The 14,681-nt window shown below is 44.7% G+C and overlaps 1 protein-coding gene across 1 annotated transcript in view; it reads left to right on the top strand.

Annotated features, from left to right (window-relative positions):
- Positions 1-14,681, top strand: part of LOC140362145 (microtubule-actin cross-linking factor 1-like) — a 329,939-nt gene that overhangs the window by 179,472 nt on the left and 135,786 nt on the right. Inside the window, exons 25-28 of the mRNA XM_072448200.1 lie at positions 7,451-7,617; positions 8,400-8,578; positions 8,710-8,848; positions 9,830-10,023. Coding sequence (XP_072304301.1) covers positions 7,451-7,617; positions 8,400-8,578; positions 8,710-8,848; positions 9,830-10,023 — 679 coding nt within the window. The remainder of the gene's footprint in view (positions 1-7,450; positions 7,618-8,399; positions 8,579-8,709; positions 8,849-9,829; positions 10,024-14,681) is intronic.

Below are 14,681 nucleotides of genomic sequence, written 5' to 3' on the forward strand. Positions count from 1 at the left end.
GAGAGGACACATGCAGAATGAGAGGGGCACGGTTTAGAGCACAGAGGACACATGCAGAATGAGGACACATGCAGAATGAGAGGACACATGCAGAATGAGAGGACACATGCAGAATGAGAGGACACATGCAGAATGAGAGGGGCACGGTTTAGAGCACAGAGGACACATGCAGAATGAGGACACATGCAGAATGAGAGGACGAGTGCAGAATGAGAGGACGAGTGCAGAATGAGAGGACACATGCAGAATGAGAGGACACATGCAGAATGAGCGGACACATGCAGAATGAGAGGGCAGAATGAGAGGACACATGCAGAATGAGAGGACACATGCAGAATGAGAGGACACATGCAGAATGAGAGGACACATGCAGAATGAGGACACGTGCAGAATGAGAGGACACGTGCAGAATGAGAGGACACGTGCAGAATGAGAGGACACGTGCAGAATGAGAGGACACGTGCAGAATGAGAGGACACGTGCAGAATGAGAGGACACGTGCAGAATGAGAGGACACGTGCAGAATGAGAGGACACATGCAGAATGAGAGGACACATGCAGAATGAGGACACATGCAGAATGAGAGGACACATGCAGAATGAGAGGACACATGCAGAATGAGAGGACACCTGCAGAATGAGAGGACGAGTGCAGAATGAGAGGACGAGTGCAGAATGAGAGGACGAGTGCAGAATGAGAGGACACGTGCAGAATGAGAGGACACGTGCAGAATGAGAGGACACGTGCAGAATGAGAGGACACGTGCAGAATGAGAGGACACGTGCAGAATGAGAGGACACGTGCAGAATGAGAGGACACGTGCAGAATGAGAGGACACGTGCAGAATGAGAGGACACATGCAGAATGAGAGGGGCACGGTTTAGAGCACAGAGGACACATGCAGAATGAGAGGACGAGTGCAGAATGAGAGGACACATGCAGAATGAGAGGACACGTGCAGAATGAGAGGACACGTGCAGAATGAGAGGACACGTGCAGAATGAGAGGACACGTGCAGAATGAGAGGACACGTGCAGAATGAGAGGACACGTGCAGAATGAGAGGACACGTGCAGAATGAGAGGAAACGTGCAGAATGAGAGGACACATGCAGAATGAGAGGACACATGCAGAATGAGAGGACACATGCAGAATGAGAGGACACATGCAGAATGAGAGGACACATGCAGAATGAGAGGGGCACGGTTTAGAGCACAGAGGACACATGCAGAATGAGGACACATGCAGAATGAGAGGACGAGTGCAGAATGAGAGGACGAGTGCAGAATGAGAGGACACATGCAGAATGAGAGGACACATGCAGAATGAGAGGACACATGCAGAATGAGCGGACACATGCAGAATGAGAGGGCAGAATGAGAGGACACATGCAGAATGAGAGGACACATGCAGAATGAGAGGACACATGCAGAATGAGGACACATGCAGAATGAGAGGACACGTGCAGAATGAGAGGACACGTGCAGAATGAGAGGACACGTGCAGAATGAGAGGACACGTGCAGAATGAGAGGACACGTGCAGAATGAGAGGACACATGCAGAATGAGAGGACACATGCAGAATGAGGACACATGCAGAATGAGAGGACGAGTGCAGAATGAGAGGACACATGCAGAATGAGAGGACACCTGCAGAATGAGAGGACGAGTGCAGAATGAGAGGACGAGTGCAGAATGAGAGGACGAGTGCAGAATGAGAGGACGCGTGCAGAATGAGAGGACACGTGCAGAATGAGAGGACACGTGCAGAATGAGAGGACACGTGCAGAATGAGAGGACACGTGCAGAATGAGAGGACACGTGCAGAATGAGAGGACACGTGCAGAATGAGAGGACACGTGCAGAATGAGAGGACACGTGCAGAATGAGAGGACACATGCAGAATGAGAGGGGCACGGTTTAGAGCACAGAGGACACATGCAGAATGAGAGGACGAGTGCAGAATGAGAGGACACATGCAGAATGAGAGGACACGTGCAGAATGAGAGGACACGTGCAGAATGAGAGGACACGTGCAGAATGAGAGGACACGTGCAGAATGAGAGGACACGTGCAGAATGAGAGGACACGTGCAGAATGAGAGGACACGTGCAGAATGAGAGGACACGTGCAGAATGAGAGGAAACGTGCAGAATGAGAGGACACATGCAGAATGAGAGGACACATGCAGAATGAGAGGACACATGCAGAATGAGAGGGGCACGGTTTAGAGCACAGAGGACACATGCAGAATGAGGACACATGCAGAATGAGAGGACGAGTGCAGAATGAGAGGACGAGTGCAGAATGAGAGGACACATGCAGAATGAGAGGACACATGCAGAATGAGAGGACACATGCAGAATGAGAGGACACATGCAGAATGAGAGGACACATGCAGAATGAGAGGACACATGCAGAATGAGGACACGTGCAGAATGAGGACACGTGCAGAATGAGAGGACACGTGCAGAATGAGAGGATACGTGCAGAATGAGAGGACACGTGCAGAATGAGAGGACACGTGCAGAATGAGAGGACACATGCAGAATGAGAGGACACATGCAGAATGAGAGGACACATGCAGAATGAGAGGACGAGTGCAGAATGAGAGGACACGTGCAGAATGAGAGGACACGTGCAGAATGAGAGGACACATGCAGAATGAGAGGGGCACGGTTTAGAGCACAGAGGACACATGCAGAATGAGAGGACGAGTGCAGAATGAGAGGACACATGCAGAATGAGAGGACACGTGCAGAATGAGAGGACACGTGCAGAATGAGAGGACACGTGCAGAATGAGAGGACACGTGCAGAATGAGAGGACACATGCAGAATGAAAGGACACATGCAGAATGAGAGGACACATGCAGAATGAGAGGACACATGCAGAATGAGAGGACACATGCAGAATGAGAGGACACATGCAGAATGAGAGGACACATGCAGAATGAGGACACGTGCAGAATGAGGACACGTGCAGAATGAGAGGACACGTGCAGAATGAGAGGACACGTGCAGAATGAGAGGACACGTGCAGAATGAGAGGACACGTGCAGAATGAGAGGACACGTGCAGAATGAGAGGACACATGCAGAATGAGAGGACACATGCAGAATGAGAGGACACATGCAGAATGAGAGGACGAGTGCAGAATGAGAGGACACGTGCAGAATGAGAGGACACGTGCAGAATGAGAGGACACATGCAGAATGAGAGGGGCACGGTTTAGAGCACAGAGGACACATGCAGAATGAGAGGACACATGCAGAATGAGAGGACACATGCAGAATGAGAGGACACATGCAGAATGAGAGGACACGTGCAGAATGAGAGGACACGTGCAGAATGAGAGGACACGTGCAGAATGAGAGGACACGTGCAGAATGAGAGGAAACATGCAGAATGAGAGGACACATGCAGAATGAGAGGACACATGCAGAATGAGAGGACACATGCAGAATGAGAGGGGCACGGTTTAGAGCACAGAGGACACATGCAGAAAAGGACACATGCAGAATGAGAGGACGAGTGCAGAATGAGAGGACGAGTGCAGAATGAGAGGACACATGCAGAATGAGAGGACACATGCAGAATGAGAGGACACATGCAGAATGAGAGGACACATGCAGAATGAGAGGACACATGCAGAATGAGAGGACACATGCAGAATGAGAGGACACATGCAGAATGAGAGGACACATGCAGAATGAGGACACATGCAGAATGAGGACACATGCAGAATGAGGACACGTGCAGAATGAGAGGACACGTGCAGAATGAGAGGACACGTGCAGAATGAGAGGACACGTGCAGAATGAGAGGACACGTGCAGAATGAGAGGACACATGCAGAATGAGAGGACACCTGCAGAATGAGAGGACACGTGCAGAATGAGATTACACATGCAGAATGAGAGCGCACATGCAGAATGAGAGGACGAGTGCAGAATGAGAGGACACGTGCAGAATGAGAGGACACGTGCAGAATGAGAGGACACGTGCAGAATAAGAGGACACGTGCAGAATGAGAGGACATGTGCAGAGAGAGGACACGTGCAGAATGAGAGGACACGTGCAGAATGAGAGGACACGTGCAGAATGAGAGGACACCTGCAGAATGAGAGGACACGTGCAGAATGAGAGGACACGTGCAGAATGAGAGGACACGTGCAGAATGAGAGGACACGTGCAGAATGAGAGGACACATGCAGAATGAGAGGAGCACGGTTTAGAGCACAGAGGACACATGCAGAATGAGAGGACACGTGCAGAATGAGAGGACACGTGCAGAATGAGAGGACACATGCAGAATGAGAGGAGCACGGTTTAGAGCACAGAGGACACATGCAGAATGAGAGGACGAGTGCAGAATGAGAGGACACATGCAGAATGAGAGGACGAGTGCAGAATGAGAGGACACATGCAGAATGAGAGGACACATGCAGAATGAGAGGGGCACGGTTTAGAGCACAGAGGACACATGCAGAATGAGGACACATGCAGAATGAGAGGGGCACGGTTTAGAGCACAGAGGACACATGCAGAATGAGGACACATGCAGAATGAGAGGACACATGCAGAATGAGAGGACACATGCAGAATGAGAGGGGCACGGTTTAGAGCACAGAGGACACATGCAGAATGAGGACACATGCAGAATGAGAGGACGAGTGCAGAATGAGAGGACGAGTGCAGAATGAGAGGACACATGCAGAATGAGAGGACACATGCAGAATGAGAGGACACATGCAGAATGAGCGGACACATGCAGAATGAGAGGGCAGAATGAGAGGACACATGCAGAATGAGAGGACACATGCAGAATGAGAGGACACATGCAGAATGAGGACACATGCAGAATGAGAGGACACGTGCAGAATGAGAGGACACGTGCAGAATGAGAGGACACGTGCAGAATGAGAGGACACGTGCAGAATGAGAGGACACTTGCAGAATGAGAGGACACGTGCAGAATGAGAGGACACATGCAGAATGAGGACACATGCAGAATGAGAGGACGAGTGCAGAATGAGAGGACACATGCAGAATGAGAGGACACCTGCAGAATGAGAGGACGAGTGCAGAATGAGAGGACACATGCAGAATGAGAGGACACGTGCAGAATGAGAGGACACGTGCAGAATGAGAGGACACGTGCAGAATGAGAGGACACGTGCAGAATGAGAGGACACGTGCAGAATGAGAGGACACGTGCAGAATGAGAGGACACCTGCAGAATGAGAGGACACCTGCAGAATGAGAGGACACATGCAGAATGAGAGGACACATGTAGAATGAGGACACATGCAGAATGAGAGGACACGTGCAGAATGAGAGGACACATGCAGAATGAGAGGACACATGCAGAATGAGAGGGGCACGGTTTAGAGCACAGAGGACACATGCAGAATGAGGACACATGCAGAATGAGAGGACACATGCAGAATGAGAGGACACATGCAGAATGAGAGGGGCACGGTTTAGAGCACAGAGGACACATGCAGAATGAGGACACATGCAGAATGAGAGGACGAGTGCAGAATGAGAGGACGAGTGCAGAATGAGAGGACACATGCAGAATGAGAGGACACATGCAGAATGAGAGGACACATGCAGAATGAGAGGACACATGCAGAATGAGAGGGCAGAATGAGAGGACACATGCAGAATGAGAGGACACATGCAGAATGAGAGGACACATGCAGAATGAGGACACATGCAGAATGAGGACACATGCAGAATGAGAGGACACGTGCAGAATGAGAGGACACGTGCAGAATGAGAGGACACGTGCAGAATGAGAGGACACGTGCAGAATGAGAGGACACGTGCAGAATGAGAGGACACATGCAGAATGAGAGGACACGTGCAGAATGAGAGGACACGTGCAGAATGAGAGGACACATGCAGAATGAGGACACATGCAGAATGAGAGGACGAGTGCAGAATGAGAGGACACGTGCAGAATGAGAGGACACGTGCAGAATGAGAGGACACGTGCAGAATGAGAGGACACGTGCAGAATGAGAGGACACGTGCAGAATGAGAGGACACGTGCAGAATGAGAGGACACGTGCAGAATGAGAGGACACGTGCAGAATGAGGACACGTGCAGAATGAGAGGACACGTGCAGAATGAGAGGACACGTGCAGAATGAGAGGACACGTGCAGAATGAGAGGACACGTGCAGAATGAGAGGACACATGCAGAATGAGAGGACACATGCAGAATGAGAGGACACATGTAGAATGAGGACACTTGTAGAATGAGGACACATGCAGAATGAGAGGACACGTGCAGAATGAGAGGACACGTGCAGAATGAGAGGGGCACGGTTTAGAGCACAGAGGACACATGCAGAATGAGAGGACGAGTGCAGAATGAGAGGACACATGCAGAATGAGAGGACACGTGCAGAATGAGAGGACACGTGCAGAATGAGAGGACACGTGCAGAATGAGAGGACACGTGCAGAATGAGAGGACACGTGCAGAATGAGAGGACACGTGCAGAATGAGAGGACACGTGCAGAATGAGAGGACACGTGCAGAATGAGAGGACACATGCAGAATGAGAGGACACATGCAGAATGAGAGGACACATGCAGAATGAGAGGACACCTGCAGAATGAGAGGACACCTGCAGAATGAGAGGACACATGTAGAATGAGGACACATGCAGAATGAGAGGACACGTGCAGAAATAGAGGACACGTGCAGAATGAGAGGACACGTGCAGAATGAGAGGACACGTGCAGAATGAGAGGACACATGCAGAATGAGAGGGGCACGGTTTAGAGCACAGAGGACACATGCAGAATGAGAGGACACATGCAGAATGAGAGGACACATGCAGAATGAGAGGACGAGTGCAGAATGAGAGGACACATGCAGAATGAGAGGACACGTGCAGAATGAGAGGACACGTGCAGAATGAGAGGACACATGCAGAATGAGAGGACACGTGCAGAATGAGAGGACACGTGCAGAATGAGTGGACACATGCAGAATGAGAGGACACATGCAGAATGAGAGGACACATGCAGAATGAGAGGACACATGCAGAATGAGAGGACACATGCAGAATGAGAGGACACATGCAGAATGAGAGGACACATGCAGAATGAGAGGATACAACAACATAACAACATAAACAAAAAGTCTTAAATTGCACTCGATCAAACCTGGAACTGCCTTCATCTACTAACGATTTATTGATTAGTCTATATTCTGTACTATTGTCTCAATATCACTTAGAACATTTTTAAACCAAACTAAAAGGACCCATTGTGTGACTTATTTATCTGTTGATGATTAAAATAACTCATATTTTGCCACATTTCCTTGCTTCAGTTACTCTTATTATCTAAAGGATGATTTTCTTAACATGAACGTGGGATTAGATCAAACGTTTGTCCGATATTGACCCTGTGACGTCCTGTTCCAGTGGAGAAGGACGAGTCGGTGTCGCGCTCGTACCTGTCGGAGCTGCAGAACGTCACGCTGAGTCTGAACGACGCCGAGCAGAGGCTGATGAGGGGCATCCAGACCCCTCTGCCCAGTTTCCTGACCGCTGACCACTCGGACAGCGCCGTCCAGATCGCAGAGCACGAGGTGAGGCGCCACCTGCAGGACTCGGGGAGCTATTACATGCGTTTACTCTCAGGGGCTCTTGTTCTTCTTCTTGTAACATGTAATAATACCGTATTTTCCGCACTATAAGGCGCACTGTCAATGAATGGTCTGTTTTCAATCATTTTTCATACATAAGGCGCGCCAGACCATAAGGCGCATCAAGCGAAACAAAACGTGTGCCACACAAAATCGCTTCAAGGTCGATAAGCACAAGCAGAATTACCAGTAAAGGCTTTTAAGTGCGCCTTATAGTGCAGAAAATACGGTATGTTTTTTTTTTTTTTATGAGGAGCACTGTGTTACAACTTCTGCATTTTTTGTGTTTGTCTGGAAATTGTATATAGATAAATGTGTTAATTATGTGATTATAATGACGTTTAATGGAAAGACGGGTGTATTATTCGTAGTTATTAATAAAATCCAACAATTATTTCAGCTGTTTAATTTAAAAATGTATTCATTCTGCTGTATGTATTTATTCTATTTAAATTTAGAAAGGAGAGCGACAAATCCTAGCAAAAAATATTTCAAACATGTATTTTCCTTGTGCTGTAAATGGGTTTCTGTTATTTAATGTTCTTTATTTAATATTTTGTTCTAAGTTAATCATTACAATTGCAAAAGTAGTTTCCCTAAAACATAAGATCATTGATGACGTGTCACATCTACGTTTTGACATGAACCCGTACATGTTAAATTGTTTTGAAATGAGTAGAACATTTAAATTTCGCTGTTTAATCCGACACTTTTCTCATCCGCAGACGTTACAGCTGGAGCTGGACGGCCTGCGCTCCGGTCTGGGCGACGTGTCCCGGCGCTGCGTCCGGTTCTTTGAGGAAAAACCCTCGTCGTCCAGCATCCCCGCCCTCCGCTCCGAACTCAACTACGCCGTGGAGAAGACGGACAAACTGCACAACCTGTCCACCGTCTTCCTGCAAAAGTCAGTCCACACCTGAAAACACCTGAATCCACGTCTTTTGCTTTTCATCCAGGACATTTCACCTCGCTCTTTGCCTGATGGGTGAAGTATTACCGTAACACGTGTGGGTGATGCGTTCGCTTGTCCTGCAGGTTAAAGACTGTCGACGTTTTAATCCGGAGCCTGGACGAAGCGGAGAGCCGGGTCAAGAAGTATGAGAGCCGGCTGAGTGAAGAGGACAGCGTTCCTCCCGACACGACCGCCATCGGAAACCTCAGAGCGCAGCTGCAGGTGAGTCTGAGCTCGAGTCCTGCACGAAGCACTGAACGCACCGTATTTAACCAAGGAACTGGCTGTGTTTACTAAAAGCTGATTATTATCTGATTTCTGGACTCGTAAGTTTACCGTATTTTCCAGAGTATAAGTCGCACCGGCCAAAAAATGCATAATAGAGAAGAAAAAAACATATATAAGTCGCACTGGAGTATGGAATGCGGTTGCAAGTGTGAAAATGACAAGTAATATCACATTTAAGTCGCTCCAAATTATAATTATAAGTATAAGTATAAATATAAGTATAAGTCGCACCCCGGCCAAAACTATGAAAAAAGGTGCCACTTATAGTCGAAAATATGGTATTGAATTGACATAAACCGCTCTGATGTGACTCGTGATCAGAAAGAAATACTCTCATCAGACTTTGCCGTTTACATTTTAATAATCGTGTAACTCCAAAAATCTGATAATAAACCAAATGTTATTGCGTGTTTAATCGCAGCCCCTGATGCAGCCATTAAAATGCTGATTTTGGCAGTTTTAATCACGTTTTTACGTATTTTTGCCGCTATGAATTAAGGTTTCTTTCTTCAATTCAAATAAAGTAAAATAAAAGTGGAGTTTAATTATTACGTAGAAGCAATTTAGTCTTTTTATCTTGTTCCTGAATATTAGAAGCAGAAGCGCAAACGTTTTAAACATTTTATTGCAGGCGAACACGAAATTCACACATTAGAAGCATAAAACGGTGAATAATAGAGGTAGAATATGAACTATAAAGGGGATGAAATAGAGATAAAAACAAAATGTTTACAGTATGGACAGAACAACAATGCAACACAGGAAAAACTCAACCTTTAATGTATGTCATATGCAAATGAGTTTGTATTATTTCCATGCATCAAGCTCCTGCAGTAGCTTATACTTCATACAATATTTACTGTCCATGTTTGAAATACGAGCTTACGTGTTCGAACGCCGTGCTTTCCCGTGCAGAGATGGCAGGCCGAAGTCTGGGACCAGGAGGGCGTCTTCCAGTCGCTCCAGTCCGAGGTGGTCCAGGCCAAAGAGGCGGGGTCCCAGCTCAGCCGCATCCACCCAGACCGCAGCCCCGAACTGGACCGGTACCAGGAGAAAGCTCACCAGATGAACGAGCGGTGGGCCGGGGTCAAGAGGCAGATCGACACTAGGCGAGTACAAGGGAAAAAACTACTACTAATACTACTGCTACTGCTGTTCTTACCCTGCACTGGCCAGATTTATGAATGTGAAAATCTAATCCACTACTCTATCTGTACTATTGAATTAAACGTCACACTTTATTTGACAGTATTTCTTACGATTTAACAAACTGCGCGCACAAACAACAATCATTTTAGTAGTCGACTCGTCAAACTATAATTTCTGTTATACGTAGCATGTATTTCAGATATAAGCAGGTTTTTTAGAATATATTGACGGCTGCTGGAGCTGGGGTGAAGATTAAGACTGAATGCAGAATGCGTGTTGGTACCATATATTTTGTGAGACAGATAACATTTAAACATACATGGGAATGGCCATTCAATTATTTACAATAGAGCAAAGAAATATGTACATCAGAGGTAAACGCAAATGCGAAGTTTAGTTCAGTCATGTGAATCTATTTATCCAAGTATGAAAGTACATGACGTGTCAGCGTATTTCACGCTGACACGTCATGTACTTTCATGTACTGTGTGGTTGAAATTGTCCATGGGCAGGAGGAAGTGTATGAAAGTGTCCGAACCACGAGCAGTGGTGCAATTTGAAAGAGTCCTTGAACAAACAAAAAGAAGGGTGGCTACAGGAGCCTCCTACCGGCCCAACCAGAGCAGGTGGAGTTCCTGTCGTAGAGTCCGGACTGGTGGTAAGGCTGTAGGCTTGCTGCCTAGAGTTCAGTCTGGCTCTGTTCGGCTCAGGGTCTAGCTCGCCATCGCTGGCCGGTTTCAAACGTTAGCAGACCACACTCTTAAATTGAACGATTTGGGCCCTAGTTGGCTCCTGTAGCGTTCCCCGATTTCCCTCGACCGCCAGGTCATTAGCTGCACTGATTTCCTGATTATATGCTGCTGGTTGGCTGCGCACCGCACAACGTGATGACGTAACAGGAGAGAGCGAGTGTGTTAGGGAGTGAGAGAGAGATGTATCAAGGCAGAGGTTTTCAACTAGGGTTTTTAACCAGGGTTCCATATACATTGAGACTTTTAACAACATTATTAACCAAATAAAGGTTAAACTATGGTCATTGAAGGCTTTTAAATAGAGAATATTTACCGCAAAAATCATCATATTATTGAGGATAGTAGCATATTGTTTATTCTTTTTTGACGCTTTGACTAAATAATGCCTCTGTCTTTGTGATAAAAGGTGCAATTACAATTATCAAAAAATATGACTATGGTTATTTTTTGTGGTTGACTAGTTACAGCCATAAATTACATGTAATTACATTGTAGTAAAGGTTTGGGTTATATTACATTGTGTTACATTGTACAGTGAATTAAGAGTGAATGAATATTGTAATGTTATGGAATTTCTGCAAACAATTACAAAGAAAAGATGAAACGGAACTCAAAAGGTGGATCTTTATTTACTCGTGCACAGTAAATAATCACGTTCTCTGACAGAGGTTTCTGTCCCTCCAGAACAATGACAATACACATGCTTTTAAAGGAAGTGACATAAACTGACACATGCAAACATAATCACAATCAAATCAAATCAAATCAATTTATTTTTGTAAGGCCCAAAATCACAACAGCAGTTGCCTCTGAGGGCCACAGGGAGAAATGAATCAACAATGTCTGTGGTGGCGATGAAGTCAGACAATGTCTGTGGTGGCGAGGGACGATGTCCCAGGGTCCTCTGTCCTTAGACTCTCCTTCTCGGCCAGGAAAAACTACAAAAAAAACCTCTTTGGGAAAAAAGCGTAGAAACCTGGAGGAGTTCCAGTGAAGGAGAGATCCGACTCTCACAGACGGACAGACGGACACGAGGAGACTGGAGCTGGACCCACTCTTCAGGCAGATGAGGGACCGTCGGAGGCGAGCTGGACCCACTCTTCAGGCAGATGAGGGACCGTCGGAGGCGAGCTGGACCCACTCTTCAGGCTGATGAGGGACCGTCCACACTGGGCAGGGACCACTTCACCAGGGGAGGGGCATCTGGGTCCACAGGTCCTCAGGAGTGAGAGAAAGAAAAAGAAGGTGGTGAACAGTTTGCAAGTGGAATCAAAAAATAAATATTGTTTGATAGCATAAGTCATAACAATCAAATCAGCTCCGAAAGAGAGAGAACAACCATCACAGATGCAAAGATTCGAGCTCTCTCATCCGGAGGTGACCTGACCCTCAAGACATGTCCTGACGCAAGACTTCACAGAGTATGTGTAACCCAGATACAGGAGGCGCCGGACCATGTTGATCAATAACCCATATTCTTATATTTATATTTATCAATAACCCATATTCTTATATTTATATTTATCAATAACCCATATTCTTATATTTATATTTATCAATAACCCATTTTCTTATATTTATATTTATCAATAACCCATATTCTTATATTTATATTTATCAATAACCCATATTCTTATATTTATATTTATCAATAACCCATTTTCTTATATTTATATTTATCAATAACCCATATTCTTATATTTATATTTATCAATAACCCATTTTCTTATATTTATATTTATCAATAACCCATATTCTTATATTTATATTTATCAATAACCCATTTTATTATATTTATATTTATCAATAACCCATTTTCTTATATTTATATTTATCAATAACCCATTTTAGTATATTTATATTTATCAATAACCCATTTTATTATATTTATATTTATCAATAACCCATATTCTTATATTTATATTTATCAATAACCCATATTCTTATATTTGTATTTATCAATAACCCATATTCTTATATTTGTATTTATCAATAACCCATATTCTTATATTTATATTTATCAATAACCCATATTCTTATATTTATATTTATCAATAACCCATATTCTTATATTTATCAATAACCCATATTCTTATATTATCCGCACACGAAAGCAGCATAGATGGAATGACATTACAGTAATAAAGCTTCATATTTCCTAACTGTGGTTTCTAATAGATCCATTTACTTATTTATTTATGTTCGTTTTTAATTATGGTTGAAACACATTACACAATCAGTATTGGATCATATTTTTTATAAAGTAATATATGATGAACTTGAAGCCAAATAACTTCAAGAATGTCATAAACCTCAGCCTGGGCATAAAACATTATTTTCCCATTATTTTGTCCAACAACAAAAGGTCACGGGCCGAACTGAACTCTTCCTCCTGCTCCAGACCCCAGACCTGCAAGATATACAAGTTTATGTTCAATTTGTGAATGGATAGAAGAAGAACTTTATTAATATTCTTTAGGTTCTGGCTAGTTTTTTCTTTCAACCAGATTTCCTCCATTGGTATCATCATCGTCATTATTTGCAAATCACAAAGTCTCAGTTTCCCATGCAGTGTTTGGAGTTAGTAATATGTCATCACTATCTTTAGGTGCAGTAGTATCTCTAGTCACTGAAGTGTGATGCATTGTTCAGGCTCAGCTTCTCCTCTGCTCACCTCTTTGACTCTGTTCTCCGAGATTATAATCTTAGCTCTTCTTTTCTTCTCTTCTCTCACGTGGGATTGCGTCTTTTCCCGTTTGCTCATAATAAAATGCTGCCGCCGCTCCAACACGGCATTTCTCTTGGTCGTCGTCTCTACAAACCCCTGGAGCCACATCTGGATGTCCAGTGCACACGGGCTCATCCTCTTTCCGTGCTTTCGTCTTCTGCTCCTCAGAACATGAAACGGACAATTATTTTGAAGCAAAGTTAATCCATAGATTATCCTTGGAAGACCGTCTCTTGCAAACTGGGTACATCCTGTTTTTATTTGGCTCCCAGCTGTTCTCTTGACAACTGCGACAAAAACTTTGGTGACGACTCAGAGATTCTGGATCCTTGAACGATTCCGAACAAATTGAACACGTGAAAAAGTCTTGAGCTGCGACGGACTCCACTTTGGTTTTATTTCTTTTCAGCCCAAATCTCGCTAAACTCACTAAACTCACTAAACTCAATTTCGGCATTTTCTGTTCCTTCTGCCTTGCTCCTTTGTGCTGCAAAGTCTAAATGCTTTGGACTTCTTCAGACACGCACTCTTAAAGTGAAATTAAATTGAAATTGAAGAGGAAGTGAATAGAGCCACATCCAGTTCAGGGTGAATTCTGATTACTTTGCTGTAAAAAATGCTGACAACTTCAACGTCAACAACACATGACACGTAAAAATGTCTCCTTTATTACTTGTCTTGGCGTCCCTTCATTTAAGTACAATTATTATGACATTTCAGCCGTTTTGACTGATATTTTCTGTATTTGTGCATTAACAAGTCAATAAATCTGTTCCTTTCTTTGACTTGACCAGTATTTAGAGGTTTAATACCATTTGATACCATAATGTTCTTCTATTGTCATTTGTGAGTGACAGTGTGGAAATAAGTTCGTCTGTGGATCAATGCAGTTCTAAACACAAGTCTGTTAAACACAAGTCTGTTAAACACAAGTCTGTTAAACACAAGTCTGTTAAACACAAGTCTGTTAAACACAAGTCTGTTAAACACAAGTCCGTTAAACACAAGTCCGTCAAACACAAGTCCGTTAAACACAAGTCTGTTAAACACAAGTCCGTTAAACACAAGTCTGTTAAACACAAGTCTGTTAAACACAAGTCCGTTAAACACAAGTCCGTTAAACACAAGTCCGTTAAAC

This window comes from Eucyclogobius newberryi, unplaced genomic scaffold (assembly GCF_026437365.1).
Source record: "Eucyclogobius newberryi isolate DKJ021-1_F unplaced genomic scaffold, fEucNew1.0.hap1 SCAF_16, whole genome shotgun sequence".
Taxonomy (NCBI): Eukaryota; Metazoa; Chordata; class Actinopteri; order Gobiiformes; family Gobiidae; genus Eucyclogobius; species Eucyclogobius newberryi.